Source organism: Eucalyptus grandis, chromosome 4 (genome assembly GCF_016545825.1).
Source record: "Eucalyptus grandis isolate ANBG69807.140 chromosome 4, ASM1654582v1, whole genome shotgun sequence".
Taxonomy (NCBI): domain Eukaryota; kingdom Viridiplantae; phylum Streptophyta; class Magnoliopsida; order Myrtales; family Myrtaceae; genus Eucalyptus; species Eucalyptus grandis.
In genome coordinates this window covers 29,110,099-29,129,763 of record NC_052615.1, presented here as the reverse complement: position 1 = coordinate 29,129,763, position 19,665 = coordinate 29,110,099, and the positions used below count along the sequence as shown (strand labels likewise).

The 19,665-nt window shown below is 39.9% G+C and overlaps 2 protein-coding genes across 6 annotated transcripts; one reads left to right on the top strand and one right to left on the bottom strand.

Moving 5' to 3' along the window:
* Positions 1–823: 823 nt before the first annotated feature.
* On the top strand, positions 824–13,059 carry LOC104441690 (non-lysosomal glucosylceramidase-like). Of its 5 annotated transcripts, XM_039311172.1 has the most exons (16): positions 824–1,457; positions 2,733–2,868; positions 2,978–3,398; positions 3,711–5,848; positions 5,945–6,115; positions 6,219–6,443; positions 6,550–6,687; positions 6,777–6,819; positions 6,946–7,053; positions 7,975–8,045; positions 8,152–8,252; positions 9,283–9,332; positions 10,697–10,752; positions 10,863–11,136; positions 12,215–12,392; positions 12,736–13,059. In XM_039311172.1, the coding sequence occupies exons 8-15, from the start codon at positions 6,808–6,810 to the stop codon at positions 12,365–12,367; spliced, it is 825 nt and encodes a 274-aa protein (XP_039167106.1). In that variant the 5' UTR covers positions 824–1,457; positions 2,733–2,868; positions 2,978–3,398; positions 3,711–5,848; positions 5,945–6,115; positions 6,219–6,443; positions 6,550–6,687; positions 6,777–6,807; the 3' UTR covers positions 12,368–12,392; positions 12,736–13,059. The 5 variants fall into 5 exon arrangements, with proteins under 5 accessions (XP_039167106.1, XP_039167105.1, XP_039167107.1 ...); XM_039311171.1 differs by lacking the exons at positions 824–1,457; positions 2,733–2,868; positions 2,978–3,398; ... (3 more) ...; positions 6,550–6,687; positions 6,777–6,819 and having other exon boundaries at positions 6,827–7,014; XM_039311173.1 differs by lacking the exons at positions 824–1,457; positions 2,733–2,868; positions 2,978–3,398; ... (3 more) ...; positions 6,550–6,687; positions 6,777–6,819 and having other exon boundaries at positions 6,827–7,053; positions 10,992–11,136.
* LOC108959070 (peptidyl-tRNA hydrolase 2, mitochondrial-like) lies at positions 2,947–3,870 on the bottom strand. Its single transcript, XM_018872244.2, has 4 exons — positions 3,828–3,870; positions 3,282–3,341; positions 3,133–3,169; positions 2,947–3,028 (listed from the first exon to the last, which is right to left on the bottom strand). The coding sequence occupies exons 1-4, from the start codon at positions 3,868–3,870 to the stop codon at positions 2,947–2,949; spliced, it is 222 nt and encodes a 73-aa protein (XP_018727789.2).
* Positions 13,060–19,665: the final 6,606 nt, after the last annotated feature.

The following is a 19,665-nucleotide window of genomic DNA, read 5'->3' as shown; positions in this document are numbered from 1 at the left end:
TCATTTCGATACTCCACTAATATATTCTCTCTTTCCCAAGATTCTTGCAAAAAGCCATCCCATGAACAAATGTGTCCTTTGGACGGTACATCTATCGTCATCCCTAAAAAGCAGTTATCTATGGATTACCACTATAAATAGCCAAAACTCATCAATGTAAAAGACCTTTTGCCAAATTGACAATCGATCATTCTGTTTTTAATTATTATCTTTCCTTTCATTGCACTTTTACATTCAATTGTGTTAAATTAATATTTCGAGTTTGAATTCGGATAGCGATTTGTTAAACCAAATTTTATTGAGAAAGATTTTCCCAAGCGGATTAGAAATCGGACGAAGGAAGAAGAAACAATTTCCTTCTTGGATTATCTCTTTATCGGACATGCAAAACAAGACAAAAGAGGAAATAAAAGATAAAAGAAGAATTTCTTTCTTCTGCAAAGTTTGTTCACGTTGAAGATAAAGGTAGTGGGCCCAAGTCAAGACTTTGACTATTGGGCACACACAGTATAAAAGCTACGAAAGAAGTCTCTGCAGCGTCCCACTTCCTTAGCTATTGAAGAAGGAAACAAACGATGGGGCCAAGAGTAAAAGTTTGACTGTGGGCACATATATATAGGGATGAGCGTGGTTCCCGGGTAGAACCGAGAACCAGAGAACCGTACCAGAGGGTCCGATTCGATTCCCAGTTCTTAAGAGACCGGTTTTGGTTCCCGGTTCCCTTTTTTCTGGGAACCGGTTAGGTGAGGTTCCAAAAAAAAGCGCTAAATTAATTTACCCTAGTCTCAGTTCTCACTTTCACTTTCACTTCACACTTCACACTTCACACTCACAGTTCTCTGTCTCTGCCCGACGCTGCTCAGTGCTCGCCCTCGACGAGTTCCTCAACGAATCTCCACACGGAGTCGGGCCTCAAGTCCCTCGACGAGTTCCTCTCCGGCAAGACCTACATCTCCGTGTAACGCTTCCTCGACGAGTTCCTCTCCGGCAGGACCTACATCTCCGAGTAACGCTTCCTCGACGAATCGGGCGATCACCTTCTCGGATCTCCACACGGAGTCAGGCCTCAAGTCCCTTCCAGGCGGTGGTGTTGGCCGGCGGCTTCTCGAAGAAGCTCATCCCCCTCGTCTCTAAGGTCACTCCCTCCACCTTCTTGCGGTTCGGAGATTTTCTCCGAGGAACTGATGCATTCTACTTCGAGAACGATTCTCGAAGGCTTTTCTCATCCTTCTTCGTCTTTGTTTTTATTTTCATCTCGGTTCGAATTCGTTGCAAGAGGTGCCGAAGGCGCTGCTTCCGGTGGCCAACCGCCCTGTCCTCTCCTACGTCTTGGAGCTCCTGGAGCAAAGTAACCTCAAGGATCTCATCGTCATGAGTTCTCTCTCCCGCTCGTTCTCTTTCTTTGCCCTAATCGGGGTTGCCAACATGTTGTGGTCTGCATTCGCAAGCGCTTTTTGGTGCGTCTTTCGGAACGAGAAAATTTGCTTTGATTTTGCTATGCCAGATTTTTGTGCAGTGCTTCCTAGGGGTAATTTGATTGCAGTAGATGATCTAACTCAAGTATAAGTGTATGAGTTTGTTCTTTCTGTGATGTGGAATTTGGTCAGGATTACTGATTGCGTCTTCTATCTTGTGCTTCTGATTGTTTCTGGAATTTAGTCCTCCATTGGCCATTGAAGGTTGAATAGTGCCTTAGCAGTCTTTGCAGAAGGTATGAGTTGTTAGTAAATGGATGTTGGTCATCAAAGATGGTAAAGAGAAACCTGATCATGTGGATTCCGTGAAAATTGATTTTCTCTAGTTTTTTACTGTGATTCAGAATAATAAGTCAGGCTGGAAAGGTAGTAATGGAACATCAAGGAAGAAAGGGATGGTTTCATCATTTACAGCTATCTCTTAAACTTGTATCGTGTAGGGATGTAATCCTTACGAAGGGTCCCATGTATTTTCTAGTCTGAGGAATAACTTAAGATATTTTTTGGTGTAACTCGTGGCTCCCTGGGTCAAGATTTTACAAATGCAATTGCTGTCTCGATTTTAGAGAGTTTATCTTTGCACATATGGATCCTGACTGTGTTGGCACCTACGCTCCTTTAGTAGGTGTTTGGTTTTTCCATTAGTCTAAGTCCTTCCTCTATGTTTTTTCTTAGATAAACTATCATGAAGTATGCAGCGCGATATATTTAGAGCTAGAAACATGTAACTGGCTAAGTGCAAGAGATAACTTGGCATACATGGCATTCGAAAGGTTCCACCTTGTGTAAATTATGCATTCGTAGTTAACCTGCATGAATTATTCATAAATTCTTAGATTAATAAAGCATCTCCAAGTGCTTTTTTATCAACAAAGTAATCGTGGAAGAGATAGGTCCAGCTTGTAAAAGGAAGAGAAGTATTTAGCTGTTAGCTTTGCTCAGGTGCATTTGTAGATTTTCATTTCATTCCATGGGGCGGATCCAATTGTTTGATCTCTTCCCTTGTGATATATATGATATCTAAATAAGGAATGCTACTTGTTGGAAACCCATAATGGAAACTCTATAAGTACCATCAAAAGATATGACAATTTTACATTATTGGATCCAAATTTTACATACCATCAAACCAGATCCAAACTCACATGCTCAGATCCAAATATACATGAAAAGAGAGGTCGATTTCATCCGTAACATCTGGTCGTACTTTCTATCATGTTATCTTTCTAATTTTTTTATTTGGTTGATTTTATTCAGAGAAAAAGTGAAGAGCTTGCCCGTGCATCTTTGGAGCAGGGTGAGGATGTTGGCAATGTCGGCAACAAAGTCGTTTTAGGTCCTAAGGGAAGTTGGAAGGCTAGTGCTCTCGGCAGCTTCTCTTAGCTGATTCCTGGTGAAGAGCAAACCTCAATATGGAATAGCTCCAGCTTATAAGTGCAGTCTTTTAAGTATGAGAGAAAAATTCACTTGCTTACATTTCTTGTTGATTCTTGCATGTACAGACGATCTTGGGTTGCCTACATTGCTCTCGTTGTCTTAAAAGAACCTGATTGCTGCAGAAGAGAATGAATCAATAAACTCAACTCGCTCGCATTGAACAAAAATAGAGTTGTCATTTGGAAGCAATTCCCCGTGAAGGAAATTCTTCACAACCAACCTCTGCATCAGTTCCGCATACATCTCCATGGCAGCATCTACAAATTAGTCAGAGGAACAAGAGAAACGACTGTATTAAAGTTTCAATAACACCATTTGAAGGAGCACAAGTCAATTTCCCAGCATTATGTGAAATTAAGGTTAAGTCACGAGCACATTGAGATGCCACTTTTCCTAGTCCCATCTTCAAAACTTGCCTAACAACCAGAACTTACCTCAAGCGTTTCATCCAAATTAGAGCAGACTACGTACAGACCAATCTCCGAGGTAAAATAAGTCTCCCGGTATCTCCAATTTTCCTTTTCCTTCTTCAACAAACAAAAAAGAAGCAATTCCCTCGCCTCCCTCCTTAAAAATTAACTTAGGAAATTATTCTAATGAAATAATATGTTAAAAGCAGCAATTCTATATCTTTCACAATTCTGTATTTTATATATTTGGTGTCACATTTAGAAATTTTTTGCCAATGGGTATCATTATATGAGTTGCATTGAAATAAATGGGTTCATTGTGGTGTTTCATTTCTAGTTTGCTCTTTATTTTGAAATTTCTAAGTATATTATATTATTGTTTGTGTAGTGCAAAGTTAATGTATCAAGATAACACGTCAATGGAGGTAGAGGGACGTGAGGAGATGACTTCGATTACGGAATTGGAGTTTTCTGGCGATGAAATTGAAAAAGAGGCATCCCCTACCAAGAGTGCCAAAAATAAGGTACCTGATTATCATCTTCCTCATGATAAGAAATATACATCCGAATGTTGGAAACATTATGCAAGAATCAATGATAAGGATGAAAAAACATATCAAGTGAAGTGCATTCATTATGGGTTTGTGCTTAAGTACCGTGTTGCTAACGGTACTTCTGTAATGAGGAAGCACTTGACCACATGCAAGAGGTTTCCCCGTAATGTAGAGAAAAGGCAGAAATTCTTTGCACCACGTAATGTAGACATGGCTAGCAAGGCGAGAGGAGATTCTAGTACTGGTAGCGTCTTATCGACATGGTCATTTAATCAAGAACGTTGTAGGCGAATGCTTGCTCATTTCATCATTCTTGATGAGCAACATTTTTCCTTGGTTGAGCATATTGGATTTCGTGATTTTGTCAGTGAGTTACAACCCCTCTTCAAACATTTATCACGTTTCACAATGGCAAAAAATTGCATGAAGTTGTATTTATATGAAAGAACTTCTTTGAAGAATTATTTTGAAAATATTAATTCTAGGATCACACTCACGACTGATATATGGAGTTCCATTTAAAATCTGAATTATTTGTATCTCATTGCATATTTTATTAATGAAAATTGGAAGTTGCATAAAAGAATTATTAACTTTGTGGTAATGCATAGTCACATGGGTAGGGAGATTGGAAAAATGGTAGAGAAATGCATTCAAAAGTGGGGAATAGAAAAAAAGGTGTCCACAATTACTGAGGACAATGCTAACTCGAATGATGTTGCAATTGGCTATTTGAAGGAAAAACTTTCGAAAGAAAGATCGTTGATATTAGATGGTAGTATTTTGCACATGAGGTGCACAGCTCATATATTGAATTTGATTATGAGAGATGGCTTGACTACGGTACGTGACTCAATTGCACGTATCCGAAATGTGGTTAGGTATGTAAGGAGTTCTCCCACGAGAGCTAAAGCATTTCAATCTTGCATTAAGAGAGAACAGATCACTTATAAGGGTTCAGTAGTTCTTAACGTTGCCACTAGATGAAACTCCACTTATCTCATGTTAGACACTGCCATAAAGTTCAAAAAAGCTTTCGAAAGAATGGAAAAAGACGATCTATCTTTAGCAAGATAGCTTAATCATGAAATTCCTAGTGATGATGATTGGGAAAATGCTATTATTCTTTCGGAATTATAGAAAGTATTCTATGATGCCACCAATCGGATGTCGGGAAGTTCATATGTTACTTCAAATGATTATTTTGAAGGGATAGCTCTTCTGTATAGATATTTGAAAGATGCAATCAATGTTTCGGATCCTAAGCTTCAAGCTATGGGTGTGAAAATGAAAGAAAAATTTGATAAATATTATGGAAAATTAGATAAAGTGAATATGATGGTGTTGATTGTGGTTATGTTGGATCCTAGAGCCAAGTTGAATTATATGAGTTTCTTGTATGGACAAATTTATGATGATGAATCAAAAATTAAAGAGATGCATTACAAGGTCAAGGATACATTAAAGCGTTTGTATAAATTTTATGAGCAATATTCTCTTATTTCAAGTGATTGAAATTTAAGCGGCCATAGTTTGGATGCAAGTAGTAGTGGTTTCAATGCCGATACAGGTGGTAATGAAGGAATAAAGAAGTATGACGTCCAAGCTTGGAAGAAAATGTTTTTATACTCAAATGAACAAATGTGCGATGGCAACAAATCCGAGCTTGATGAGTATCTTCAAAAAAAAAATGAAAAGGTTCTTGATTTTGATCTTTTGATATGGTGGAAGACTACTGGCTCAAAATATAAGATTCTTTCTTTGATGGCTAGAGATATTTTATCCATTCCCGTAACTACCGTTGCTTTAGAGTCAATTTTTAGTACATCAGATCGTGTGCTTGATGGCTTTCAAAGTTTTTTAACTCCCAAAGTAGTGGAAGCTTTGATTTGCACTCGAGATTGGTCGAGAGTCATTCGTGTATCGATTGATGTTGAAGAATGCATCGAGAACACAGAAAAATTTAAATTAGGTAAGTAATGTTTATATCTTTATATATTGTAACTCTTTTTGTATATCTAATAAGTGAATATTTTATTTAATCTCTTCTTTTTCTTCTTCTTTTTAGATATGGATGGTCTTAATGCGGAGATTATCATTGATAAATAGAGTTGGTGTTTCAATCCCTGGTATGTACTAGAGGAGGCCTCACCTCGGCGGCTGCTAAGCAAAGGCTGGAACTTTTTGGCCACAACAAGCTTGAAGAGAAGAAGGCACTGAGATCACTCATTGTTTTAGGGTAAAATTTTTCCTCTACTATTCTGTCTCTCTTTCTGTTTTAGGGTAAAATTTGAGTTTTTGTGAAAGATGGTATCCATTTGTTTCCGATTCTTCCTTTGCAGGGCAAGCGTCCAGATTGGCAAGATTTCATAGGCATCGTCACTCATTGTCTTTTGATTTGACCAATGTGTGTGTGTCTGTGGGTCTTTGTTGGTAATAAAGATTTGCACTTTGTTGATTTGTTTAACGAGAGCAAATTCTTGAAGTTCTTGGGGTTCATGTGGAATCCCCTGTCTTGGGTCATGGAGCTTGCTGCTATCATGGCCATCGCACTTACAAATGGGGGGGTTGGTGAATTTTTCCTCTGTTGTTTTGTCTCTCTTTCTGTTTTAGGGTAAAATTTGAGTTTTTGTGAAAGATGGTATCCATTTGTTTCTAATTCTTCCTTTGCAGGGCAAGCCTCCAGATTGGCAAGATTTCATAGGCATCGTCACTCTTCTGTTTATAAACTCCGCTATTAGCTTTATCGAGGAGAACAATGCCGGTAATGTTGCAGTTGCGCTCATGGCTCATCTCGCTCCCAAAGCTAAGGTATGGGACTGTGGCAATATGTTCTGTTAGTTGCAATCAAGTGATCTTTGGATGTTCTTTGACATTTTGATGTTGTGGAATGGTTGCAGTGATTCACACGTATGATGTAGGTACTTAGAGATGGAAGATAAGGTGAGCAGGATGCTTCAATCCTGATCTTTCACCCAAGTAAAAATGGAAGAAGAAAGTTTTCCTTTAGTTATGTTATTCACAGTTCAAGTGTTCGCCCAATTTGATGACATGATACCTTCTTGCAAGACATTTAGTGCAGGAAGCATTGGGAGAAGCTACAAAGGCGAGTTTCAACGGTTTCAACTATTTCCAAAGGTATCTGAAGACGTACCAATTCTAGCAAATCAGTTCTATGTAAGTTCAAATGTCGGCAAAGTTCAAGTTTACCTTTATGACAGCAACACTTGTATCTGTGTTTATGAAACTATTAGCCATCATAGAAATGTATAAGATGCTTGTATTTTTTGAAAAAGAAAGTTATTTTGGTAAGATCTGGAGCAGTGAGCATGACAGCACAAGCTCAAAATATGCAAGAAGCTCTAGCTCTTTGGCCATTATGATCACAAATTGATCCATCTTCTTAAAGATAAAAGACTACAGCATTTGTCAGTAGAAGGATAGCCAGTTGAATTTATTTTTGTCACCAGCTTGAAAATAAGTCGATTCCTTCTATGAAGAATACTCGACTGAAGATTTGATAGCTTTCCTGCCTACTAATATTGGTTTTTATGGTTTACCTTTGTGAGACTATGAATTCTATTGAAATTTTATTAACTGGAAACCTGCTTAAACAATTTTTTCCAAATATAAAGAACATTCTACAAAAACATCTTTGTTTATCTGTTGCACTTATAAATTCTTTAGAATCACTGATCACCCATTTCTACCAGCAATATCCTCTCTTATTGAAGACTTTGCAAAGAAAATATTCTTGTCATGCTACCATCCAAAATATGTTCATGGGCACGATCGAGTTACACATTAACCCAATCAATTATTGTCTAAATTTGTTGAATGCCCTTCGATTTCCTTGAATTTGGATGGGTTCCTCCAAAGTCTGCTGGAACAAAATTCTGTTCTGTAAGAATACACATGTTCGATCTCATCATCGGACCAATGTAGTGATTATGCATTTTGATCAATCATGATGATTTTTCTGAGCACAACTTCAGTTCTCTAGACCCTTGACTTCTGTATTGGTGTTCCCATGGAAGTGTAACTGCCTCTATAGTCATTTCAAACTGTTCAAGGCCTTCCATGATATGGGTTATACAGGTCATGGTTTCGCATCCGAATGGTAAAAAGTTTTCAACAGTATTATGTCCAAAGACTGCTGGGATGCCCAAGTAAGTTTTCTTGCCGTAGAAGTTCTTTCTTCTCCACCAGCATATGGTGTTAATGTACAATTTTCTCTAGGAATAATAACTATTTCGGATGTATGTTGTTATATAGAGAGTCAACAGGTTCAGGGACTGAATGTTGGGATTGGAACTTGAATGGGGATAAGTGTACATACCATGCTTTGTTTCCAAGGGCATGGACAATATATGATGGTACTAATTGATGAGTCCTCAATTGCTAATGCATATAAAGTTTTTATGGTTGCAGGTAATCTTAGGGTGTGCATGGAAACGTTCCAAAGAAACGTTTCTGGAACACTTCTGTACGGATTTTGTTCCCGAACAAAAAAGAACAGAAACGCATTTGGCTGCGTTTCTATTCTTTTTTTTTTTTTTGTTCCCGAACAAAATAAGAACAAAAAAAAGAAACAACAAATTGTTGTTTCTTGTTCCAGAAACAAAAATGAAGAAACGTTTCTCTTCTCTCTCTTCTTCTTCTCTTCTTCTTTTCTTCTTTTTTTTCTTCTTTTTTCTTTCGCCGGTCGCCGGCCTCGGCCATGGCCGGCAACCGGCCGTCGAGGGCCGGCGACGCCGTCGAGGGTCGGCGACCTCGCCGGAGCCTTGCCGGCCCCCGGCGAGGCCGAGCCTCGCCATAGCTGGGCGAGCTCGGGCTCGCCGGATCCGGGCGAGGCCGAGCGCGCCCGGCCAAGGCGAGGCCGAGCCTCGCCCAACCATGGCGAGCCTCGCCGTGGCTGGGCGAGGCTGCCGGCCCCATCGGCCGGTCGCCGGAGGCCGGGACCGGCCGAAAAATAAAAATAAAAAATAAAGGAAAAAATGAAAAATAAAATAAAATTGTTTAAAAATTAAAAGAAACAAAAAAAGAATAAAATTTACCAAACGTGTTTTTATTCATTTTTTATTCCCGAACAAACGTTACCAAACGCGTTCTTTTGTTCAAAAATTGTTCCCTGGAACAAAACACTTTTTTTTTTTCGTTCCACTGGAACAAAAAAATAACAGAAACGTTACCAAACGCGCCCTTAGTTTCTTTGTAAACCAGGTGAACCTAACCCAGATCTCAGAATTGTAACTCATCAGTTATCGCCAATAATCCCCCACAATTACAAAGAGAGCAGTTTTCTTGTCTCTACATTTACCTTTACGGTAAAACGTCTAGAAGAATTTATTTAGTTTTCACAACATTTTATTACCTATGCTTTATTGGCTGCTTTTGTCTCTTCAGGTTTCCAATCAAGGAAGAACTTCTGCAGGTCCTTGCTCTTTACATGGGTGGTAGGGTGTGAAGCTTTCTTGTGTTTTCAGTAGTAGGCAATGCACTTTTTTAGACTCCCTATTTCGATTGATGCATTTTTAAATATTCAGTCATCTCCATGGCAAGTCTTTAGTTAACTTGAATTGGAGACACAATTGAAGAATTTTTTTTATGAATTATACACCATTTTTTTAGACACGCGGACTCCTTGAGTGCCATAACTTGGCAGAAAGTGACACTTAAGTGCCATAATTTACGAAAGAAACACTTAAGTGCTAAAATCGGAGCAAAATGGATCACCTGAGTGCCAATCCGACCAAATCCGGCCAAATTGCATATGTGGCATTTTTCGTGCGAAGCGAGCCCAAAACGACGCCGTTTTGCACGCTGATATGGCCAAATAATGCAAAAACGGCGTCGTTTTGGGCTGACGTGATAAAAAAATATATAAATTATTTAAATTAAATTTAGTTAAAATAATAAAAAAAAAAATAATAATTTAAAATTTAAAAAATTTAAAAAAAAAAAAAGAAAAGTGGGGGCGGTGGTTGAGGGCTCGCCCTCGCCCACCGCCCCGCCTCCTCGTCGTTGCCGGAAGGGCCGGTGACGAAGGGGGAGGGTCGGCCGGGTTCGCAAAGCCCTCGCCGCCGAATCGGGCGAGGGTTACAGCCCTCGCCCGACCCTAGCGGGCGGCCCCCTTGGCTCGGCCGGGCGAGGGCCGCGACCCTCGCCACTCACCACAAATCTGGGCAAGGGTCACGACCCTCCCCGATCTGGGCGAGGGCTCGCGAGCCCTCGCCGCCGATTGGCCGCAGTCGGCCGGCCCCTAGCCGAGAGTCGGCGACCTCAACCGACCCCTCCCCCTCCATCGCCAACCCTTCCTGGCGACGGCGGGGGAGGCGGCAACAATGGGCGAGGGCCGAGCCCTCATCGCCCGCCCCTTTCTTTTCTTTTTTCTTTTTTAATTTTTTTAATTTTAAATTATTATTTTTTAATATTTTAACTAATTTTAATTATAATTAATTTTTATATTTTTTTACTACGTCAGCCCAAAACAACGCCGTTTTTGCATTATTTGACTACGTCGGCGTGCAAAACGGTGTTGTTTTGGACTCGCTTCGCGTAAAAATGCCACGTCGCCTTTTGACCAGACTTTGGCCGAAGTGGCACTTAAGTGATCCGTTTTTCTTAAAATGTGGCACTTAAGTGTACATTTCGTAAGTTATGGCACTTAAGTGTCCCTTTGTGCTAAGTTATGGCACTTGAAGCGTTATTTTGCCCCCTTTTTTGGCATAATGCTCACTATTGGTCTTTCAGATACAGGAGTCTCTGAGTTGTTGAAGAATTACCAATAACTAACATGTTTGGTCGTTTTACACTACAGAACTCTGTGGGAGGAGTATCAGGTTTTTCCGGCGCGCATTTCAACTCTAATATGGAGTAAGAAATGTTCAGTGTCTTTAATTTTTGGTTACTTATATCATTTTCAAATATATAGGAAATAAAAGTAGTTGGCTCACTTAAATCATAATTTTCTGTCTCCTTCCAAGACCATTGATGGTATTCATGGAATTCTCTTACATCACAGGTGAATTTCGACATTCAAATCTTAATTTAATTGCCACTTCAATGCCCATGTTGCCCGTCTTATTTCTTGGTCATACTTATTCACTATCCAGAACTGCAAATGGAGATCCACCCGTGACTTTCGCTATTGTAGCTGAGGAATCTTCTGATGTACATATTTCTAAGTGTCCTTATTTCCTTATTTCTGGTACATCCCATGGTTTCACGGCAAAGGATATGTGGTATGAAATTAAAAAGGTTAGTCATATAATCCCTCTGAATCATTAGGCTTATTGAAGCCTCATTTTCTTGTTATATCATCAACTTTACTGATGATCTTGAAACATATAAGATGCTGGAATGTAGATATGATTCATCGCAATAAAGAATTCTATTTCTTTGTTTTGTTGGATGCTCGACTGTAACTGGAGTAGTGCACATTGATTTATGAGGGCTTTAACTATAGAAAGCATGCAGCGTAAAAGAATTGGAATTGTAACTTTGTCAGCTCAGCTGACCCTTCTTACAGTTTCCTTTTCCCCGCTAGATCGCTAAATAATAAATGTGACTCTCTTAAGCATGCATATGAATTGTGATTTTCAATCTTATATTTGGTGGGCAATTGAATCTTCATAATTTCTCTCTTCACCGGTCCCTAATAGTGGCCTTCAATTACTGTATGAGTAATATCCAGGTAACCGATGACATGCTCTAGTCCTCTCTTTCCACTTCCAGTGGCATTTTGACAAACCTTTTTTGGATAACTAGCATTTCAGTGCAACCAATATGCTGTATGAAACACTTTGAAATAGAAGAATGCATGGGATGATAACATGGAACATATGTTTTTAACAATACAAAAGAAAAACAAAAGGGAAATATTTTGAGATATGGGGCTTTCTTTTGGTATTTAAGAATTAGACATAATTTCTCAAGATCGTATCTTGTCAACCTAATCTAATTAAATGCAGCCTGGGTTGGTACTTAGTAGTGCATGTAGCTTGCTGTTTGCCCATAAGGCAAAAGAATGATGGCATGTTGAAGGGGCCACTCTGCGAACTCATTACTTCGTGTATTGAAAGTTCTATTCTAGAAAGCATTATTTTGCAGAAGCAACACTCTTTGTACTGTTGCATGTAAAACGAAAAAGAAAGCCGATTTACTCTTTAAATTTATGTCAAACTCGTTTTTGAAAAGTAAATTCTCCTTGATATTGCTTTTATTATATTATTTACGGGATGAACCGAAAGGTCTTCTATCCACATGTAGTGTGTGTCAATGCCTTCTCAATGAAGAGTACTAAGATTCTTATGTTTTACTACTCTTGCATGTGCAGAATGGGTCATTTGATCATACCGTCCAGAATGATAATCTCGTTCTATCAGAAGCAGGTTCGTCTATCGGTGCTGCCATGGTTGCCTCTTTGGTAGTTCCTCCAGATTTGTTCGTACAGTTACATTTTCATTGGCATGGGATTGCCCAGAGGTGAGATTTGGCGACAATGTGTATTACAGGTGAGAGTATTCCTACACTTTAAAGTTATGCAAGTAAAGTATTCCTATTTGTCTATTAAAACCAATTTGCAATAGCACGCGTTATACAAAAATTTATGGGACTAATGGGGATGCAGCAGCAAAGATTGCGCGTGATGCTATTCTAGATAATGATTTCACGGGGTCTGTTGTGTCTACTATTTATGATTGTCCTGCAACTTCGCCATGCCATTGGTATACTTTGAATATTTTGTTTCCCAGAGAATAACTCTGACATTACAAGGCTCATTTTTGCCATCTTGTCATTTATTGTATAATATTTCTTTAACTTTTTAACAAACCAAGCTAATGTGTTCATGAACAGGTCAAGAATATAGCAGTGGAGATATTGGATTTCTATGAGAACCGTACATCGATCACAGAAGAGAGAGTAAATGCTGCTTTGAACAAGTTGGCTATGAAAGCATAAACATTAGGTGAGTCTTATGCTCGCCATGAGAGATCTTGTTGCATATGATACAATCGAAATTTGGTTATTGGTGATAGAAGACACTTAGAATAGTTTGGTGATAGCTCTCTTGTATGAAGTGAGACATTTGACACCATTGAATGTTCCCTTCTCTTTTCTAATTAGGGATAAGTGTTGCAGAAGTCCTAAAACTTGTCACGAAAAATGCAATTGAGTCATAAAACTTGCAAAAATGCAATCAAGTCCTAAAACTTGTCAAATTGTTTCAATTGAGTCCTAAAGTTAACACCATTAACATTTTCCGTTAAAAATGCTGACGTGGAATTTCAAATAATTTTTCATTTTCCACGTAGATTTTTTAATTATTTTTATTCAAATTTTTTAAAAAATAGATTTAAAAACGAAAAAGAAAAGTTAAAATTTATTTTTAAAAATTGTTTAAAAAAAATAAAATCAGCGGCTCCTCCTCGCCGGCCTTGGGCAAGGGTGGCCAGCCCTCACCGGCTAGGGCGAGGCCTCACCGGCCCCAAGCGAGGGCCGGCGACCATCGGCCGGCCCGGGCGAGGCCTCGTTAGCCCTCACTTGGGGCCGGCGACGACTCACCCGGGCCGACAACGACTCGCCCGGGCGGGCAACGGTCGCCAACCCCCACGAGGGTCGGCGGCCATCACCCACCCTAGGCGAGTTGTCGCCGGCCCTCACGGGGGCCGACGACCGTCGCCGCCCCGGGCAAAGCCTCGTTGGCCCTCGCTTGAGGCCGGCGAGGCTCGCCCAGATCTCGGTGAGGCTCACCCGGATCCGCGAGCCTTCCCGGGACGAGCGAGGGCTAGCCACCCCGCCCGGGGCCGGCAACCATCGCCGGCCCCTCCGGCAATGGGTGGGGGAGCCGCCTATTTTATTTTCTTTTTTTAAAACGATTTTTAGAAATAAATTTTAACTTTTCTTTTTATTTTTTAATCTATTTTTAAAAAATTGAATAAAAATAATTAAAAAGCCATCTGAAAAAATAAAAATGATTTAAAATGCCACGTCAATATTTTCCGTTAAAAATGCTAACAAAGTGTTAACTTTAGGACTCGATTAAAACAATTTGACAAGTTTTAGGACTTGATTGCACTTTTTGCAAGTTTTAGGACTCAATTGCATTTCCGTGACAAGTTTTAGGACTTCTGCAGCACTTATCCCTTCTAATTATTGGTTATATAGGATGATAAGAAAGTGGCTCTCTTGTAAATGCTCACCATTGAATGTTCCCTTCTCTTTAGTATGTCCCTTTCCTTCCTTTTTTTTTTTTTTTTTTTTTAAGTTGTCACTTTCCTTCTTCGTTATAGTTCAAATATAAAAAAAAAAAAAAAAAAAAAAAAAAAAAAAAACTGTTGGAACCTAGAACCGACCCTGGAACTTGTGACTCGGTAGGTTTCAAATTATTGGTTCTAACGGGTAGATTCCAAGTTCCAAAATATAAGGAATGTGTATCCGAAGGTAGGTTCCAAGTTCCAGACGGAATCGAACCAGAATTGGGAACCGCACACCCCTACATATATATATTAACAAAATACAAGTTCCTTTTTTGTGCGTGCAAGCGTGGAGCGGCTAAAAGCCCTACGAGAGTTAATGAAAAGAAGCTGCACATAAGAGTACACGAAGCTGCCTGAAGCCTTGATTAAGAACACGAAGTCATACGTACGCAGACCAAAGACAAACGCTGGAATTCTTGATTTTGGCGTACGTAGAGCGTTTTTGTTTTGAGCTTGAACGTGCGGTAATTTTGTGCCGTGAGTTTATGTCAAAGTGAGTTGTTTATTTATAAACACTTTGGGTTTTGGGTTAAATCTAGATGTAGGAAACACTCAAGCGTGTGAACGATTGTAAACTTTGATTCTCCGATTATAATAGATTATTTACTATTGACTCTCCCCGTGGACGTAAGTACCGATACTCGGACCGAACCACGTAAATTTCTGGTGTCCTTATTATTTCTTGTTTATTTCTCTGGTGATTTCACATTGACGTAAATTGCAAGATCATGTCGTTTCCGCGTATTATATTCCAACAATTGGTATCAGAGCTTGAGGTTGGATTTCTTGACTATGATTTGGAGCTTTTGCTTGTCCGATTATTATCTGGAAATTATGTTATTGCAATTATGTCTGAGAGGAAATCTAAAATTGAGAATTTGACGGGAGAAATAATTTTAGGTTATGAAGCATCAAGATGCGGGCATTATTGACAACCCAAGGTTTGGCCAAGGCAGTGGATGGTGAAGATGAGTTGCATATTATAATGAAAGCCTCAAATAGGGTAAAGTTAATGGAAAGAGCAAAAAGCACATTCCTGTTAAATTTGTCGAATGAGGTCTTAATAAAGGTTGCTGAGGAGAACCACCGGCCGCGGTGGCTCCGCTGGCAAGTCTTCCCCATCGTGGGAGGACCCACTGACCCCTTCTCAGAGGGTGAGGGTTCGACTCGCCGTGGAGACGCTTGGCGTCTTACCCGTTCCACGGGGGTGGTGGGTCCTCCCGTGGGGCCCCAAGGTTTACTCCAGCCACCCACGGCGTACGGGGCTACCCTGGGTCATCAGAAAAAAAAAGTTGCTGAGGAGAACGATGCCGCAGCATTATGAGCAAAACTTCAAGTACTCTATGTGAAGAAAGGTTTGAACAATCGCCTATACATATTGAAGATGATGTTTCAATATAGATATATTGAAGGTACGTCTATCAGAATGCACCTAGATGAATTTAATAAACTCATTATGGATTTGAAGAACGTTGGTAAGATGCTTGATGATGAAGAACGGGGCATGATGTTGTTAGCCTCTTTACCAGAGTCATGGAAGCACTTTACTGATTCACTGTTGTAGGGGCGTACTACAATTACCTCAGAAGAGGTAAAGTCCGCCTTATTTTCTAAGGAGTGGCAAAGAAAGTTGCGTGATGACAGTCTAGCGTAAGGAGTAGCGCAAGCACTGACGATTCGGAGTAGAGAACAACATCAAGGGCCTAGTAGCAAAAGAGGTAAAAGCATATCAAAATCACACCATAGAAAGTCCAAGGGACTCGTGAAGTGCTTTGAGTGTCACGAGGAGGGGCATATCAAGAGAGATTGTCCAAAACGGAGGAATAAAGCTAATAGGCAGAATGCCATAAATAGTGTGGCAAACATTGCCGAGGGGAGCAATAGTGATGCAGAAGCTGTTTTATGTGTGACTACTATTTCGTTAGGAGACGAATGGGTGCTAGATTCAGGGTGTTCTTATCATATGACGCTTCATAAGAACTAATTTACTACTTACCAAACTGCAGATGGTGGTAAGGTTCTTTTGGGGAATAACGCAATCTGTAAGGCTATGAGGATAGGGACAATTCGGATTCGGATGCACGATGGGGTGGTGCGCACATTGACAGATGTGAGGCATGTACCAAAGCTCAAAAAGAACCTTATTTCTCTGGGGACACTCGATGACATCGGGTGTAAGTACACCGCTGAAAGTGGAGTACTAAATATCTCTCGAGGTGCCATGATAGTGATGAAGGGGAAGAAAGTGAATACTCTCTATCATTTACTAGGAGAGACCGTGACCGAAACCACTATAGTTTCGTCAGGTGAGTCAAACTCTAACTTGACTCAATTATGGCATATGCGTTTATGGCACATGAGTGAGGCAAGTATGATGATGCTGAGTGAAAGGGAGTTGTTGAAGGGTCAGAAAACAGAGAAGCTAGACTTATGTGAGCACTACATCTTTAGGAAGCAACACCGAGTTAAGTTTACTACAGATGTTCATTCGACCAAACGACCAGTTGAATATATTTATTTAGACATATAGGGCCCGTCTTCGGTTCATTCGAAAGGAGGTGCCCGATATATGTTGACATTTATCGATGACTATTCGAGGAAGGTATGGGTATACTTTCTGAAGCACAAATATAATGTATTTGATCGGTTCAAAAAATTTAAGGCATTAATTGAGAAGCAGTCAGATAAACAAATTAAGTGTCTGAGAACCAATAATGGCATGGAGTTCGGTGGTAAAGATTTTACCGAATTCTGCGATAAAGAATATATTGTAAGACACCGCACAGTACTTGGGACACCACAGTAGAATGGTGTGGCAGAACAGAAGAACAAAATTTTGCTTGAACGAGCTCGATACATGCTTTCGCATGCAAGACTTAGCAAGGAATTTTAAGCTGAAGCGGTAAACATGGCATGTTACCTGGTTAATCGATCTCCATCATCTGCTATAGAGTGGAAAACTCCTGAGGAAGTATGGTGGGGGAAACCTGTTGATTATTCCGGATTACGTATATTCGGATGTCCTACGTATGCTCATGCAAGTAATGGTAAGCTTGAGCTGAGGGCGAAGAAGTGCATATTTCTGGGTTATGCACATTGGGTGAAAGGCTACCGACTGTGGTGCACTGATCCCAGATCACCCGGTTTTCTAATCAGCAGAGACGTGATCTTCAACGAGACCACAATGCTTCAACAGAGAAGTTCTGAGACATGACCAGCAGAGAAGACAGATCATGGTGTCATTAGTGAGGTGGAACTTCAGATAGACTCTCTGGAGACCTCGAAGGTAACTGAAGTTGAGACTGCAGATGAAACCGTAGTTCCTGAAGTTGGTAATAGTGGACAATTAGCACAACCGCAGCACACTATAGCCGCAAATGGACAGAGAAGACAAATTAAATCACCAATACGTTATAGTTATACAGATATTGCTTATGCATTGACTGTAAGTGATGATGTGGAGACAAATGAGCCTTCGTCTTACTCTGAGACGATGGCTAGTTTGAAGTCATCGTAGTGGATAGGGGCTATGAGCGAAGAGATTGAATCACTCCATCGAAATCGGATATGGGAGCTAGTCAAAGTACCCAAGAGCCAAAAGATTGTCGGAAGTAAATGGGTCTTTAAAAGGAAATAAGGCATTCCCGGTGTCAAAGCAGCAAGATATAAGGTGAGACTTGTGGCGAAAAGATATACACAGTGTGAGGGCATTGACTACAATGAGGTGTTCTCTCATGTGGTAAGACATACTTCTATTCGTGTTTTACTTGCCTTAGTTGCTTCGCAGGATCTTGAGTTAGAGCAACTAGATGTGAAAATTGCGTTTCTTCACGGTGAGTTGGAAGAGCAGATTTACATGAGGCAACCAGAGGGATTTGCTATCCAGGTAAGGAATATCATGTTTGTTTATTGAAAAAATCTTTGTATGGGCTAAAACAGTCTCCTAAGCAGTGATATAAACGTTTTTATGCTTTCATGACTAGTTAAGACTATTCGAAAAGTCAAATTGATAGTTGCATTTACTTTAGGAGATTGAAGAATGGTTCTTTGATTTATCTACTCTTATATGTTATATGCTGATAGCAGCTAAGAATATGTCTGATATTGATGTGCTGAAAAGGCAGTTAAATGCTGAATTTGAGATGAAAAATTTAGGTGCTGCAAAAAAATATTGGGTATGGAGATTTTGCGTGACAAGGCTGCAGGAGTTTTACGTCTATCTCAAAAGAAATATATTAAGAAGATCATTGCACGTTTTAATATGCAGTCAGCAAAATCTGTAAGTACACCTTTAGCAAAGCACTTTAAACTTTCAAATAAATTAACACCGCAAACTGAGGAGGAGAAGGAGCATATGTCTCGTGTTCCTTATTCTAGTGCCGTAGGTAGTATTATGTATGCTATAGTGTGCACTGGGCCTGATGTTTCATAAGCCGTGAGCGTGGTTAATCGCTATATGAAGCGTCCTGATAAAACTCATTGAAGGGGACAATAGACGTGGGTATAGTGTATCGGAGAGACAGCAATGGCAATGAGATCACTAGTTTTGTGGATTCGAATCACATCGGTGACTTGGATGGTCGCAAATCTTTAGCAAGGTACGTGTTTACGCTAGTGGGTAGTGCAGTTAGTTGGAAATCGTCCTTACAAGATCACATTGTTTTGTCTTCGACTAAGGCAGGGTGCATGGCACTAACTTTTGTAACAAATGAGGCGATATGGTTACAAAGTTTGCTCTCGTACTTTGGGTTAGAATAGAAAAGTATGGATATACACTGTGATAACTAAGGTGCGATATATTTGGCGTATAATCTAGTTTATCACAAGCGAACGAAGCATATCAACATCAGATACCACTTCATCCGAGATGTCTTAGCTAAAAGATTGCTATAGCAGATAACCCAGCAAACATGATAACTAAGTCTGTTCATTTGGCGAAACTCAAGCTCTACTTGAGCTCTATTGGCGTATGTGGAAAGTAAGTGCCTGTCGGGACATTGGGAAAGTAGCATGGATGATAAGCATTATAACTCGGTTTCAAACATCGAGCCAAAGTGGAGAATTATTAAATTAATGTCTCGAGTTTGAATTCGGATAACGATTTGTTAAACCAAATTTTATTAAGGAAGATTTTCCCAAGTGGATTAGAAATCGGATGAAGAAAGAAGAAACAATTTCCTTCTAGAATTTTCTCTTTATCGAACGTGCAAAACAAGACAAAAGAGGAAATAAAAGATAAAAGAATAATTTCTTTCTTCTACAAAGTTTGTCCACGTTGAAGATAAAGGTGGTGGGCCCAAGTCAAGACTTTGACTATTGAGCACACACAATGTAAAAGCTGCTAAAGAAGTCTCTGCAGTGTCCCACTTCCTTAGCCATTGAAAAAGGAAACAAACAATAGGGCCCAGAGTCAAAGTTTGACTGTGGGCACACACACATATATATTCCTTTTTTGTGCGTGCGTGCGTGGAGCGGCTAAAAGCCCTACGAGAGTTAACGAAAAGAAGCCGCATGTAAGAGTACGCGA

What these genes read in the sequence shown, in the direction of transcription:
- LOC108959070 (XM_018872244.2), bottom strand. Translation starts at nt 3,870, where the DNA reads ATGAGGAAGATGATAATCAGGTACCTTATTTTTGGCACTCTTG. An exon ending in AGTGGCATCTCAATGTGCTC is followed by an intron (nt 3,170 to 3,281) that starts GTGACTTAACCT and finishes ACTAATTTGTAG; the next exon opens with ATGCTGCCATGGAGATGTAT. An exon ending in TATGCGGAACTGATGCAGAG is followed by an intron (nt 3,029 to 3,132) that starts GTTGGTTGTGAA and finishes TCTCTTCTGCAG; the next exon opens with CAATCAGGTTCTTTTAAGAC.
- LOC104441690 (XM_039311169.1), top strand. Translation starts at nt 6,862, where the DNA reads ATGGAAGAAGAAAGTTTTCCTTTAGTTATGTTATTCACAGTTCAAGTG. An exon ending in GGCATGGACAATATATGATG is followed by an intron (nt 8,253 to 9,282) that starts GTACTAATTGAT and finishes TTGTCTCTTCAG; the next exon opens with GTTTCCAATCAAGGAAGAAC. An exon ending in CATTTCAACTCTAATATGGA is followed by an intron (nt 10,753 to 10,862) that starts GTAAGAAATGTT and finishes TCTCCTTCCAAG; the next exon opens with ACCATTGATGGTATTCATGG.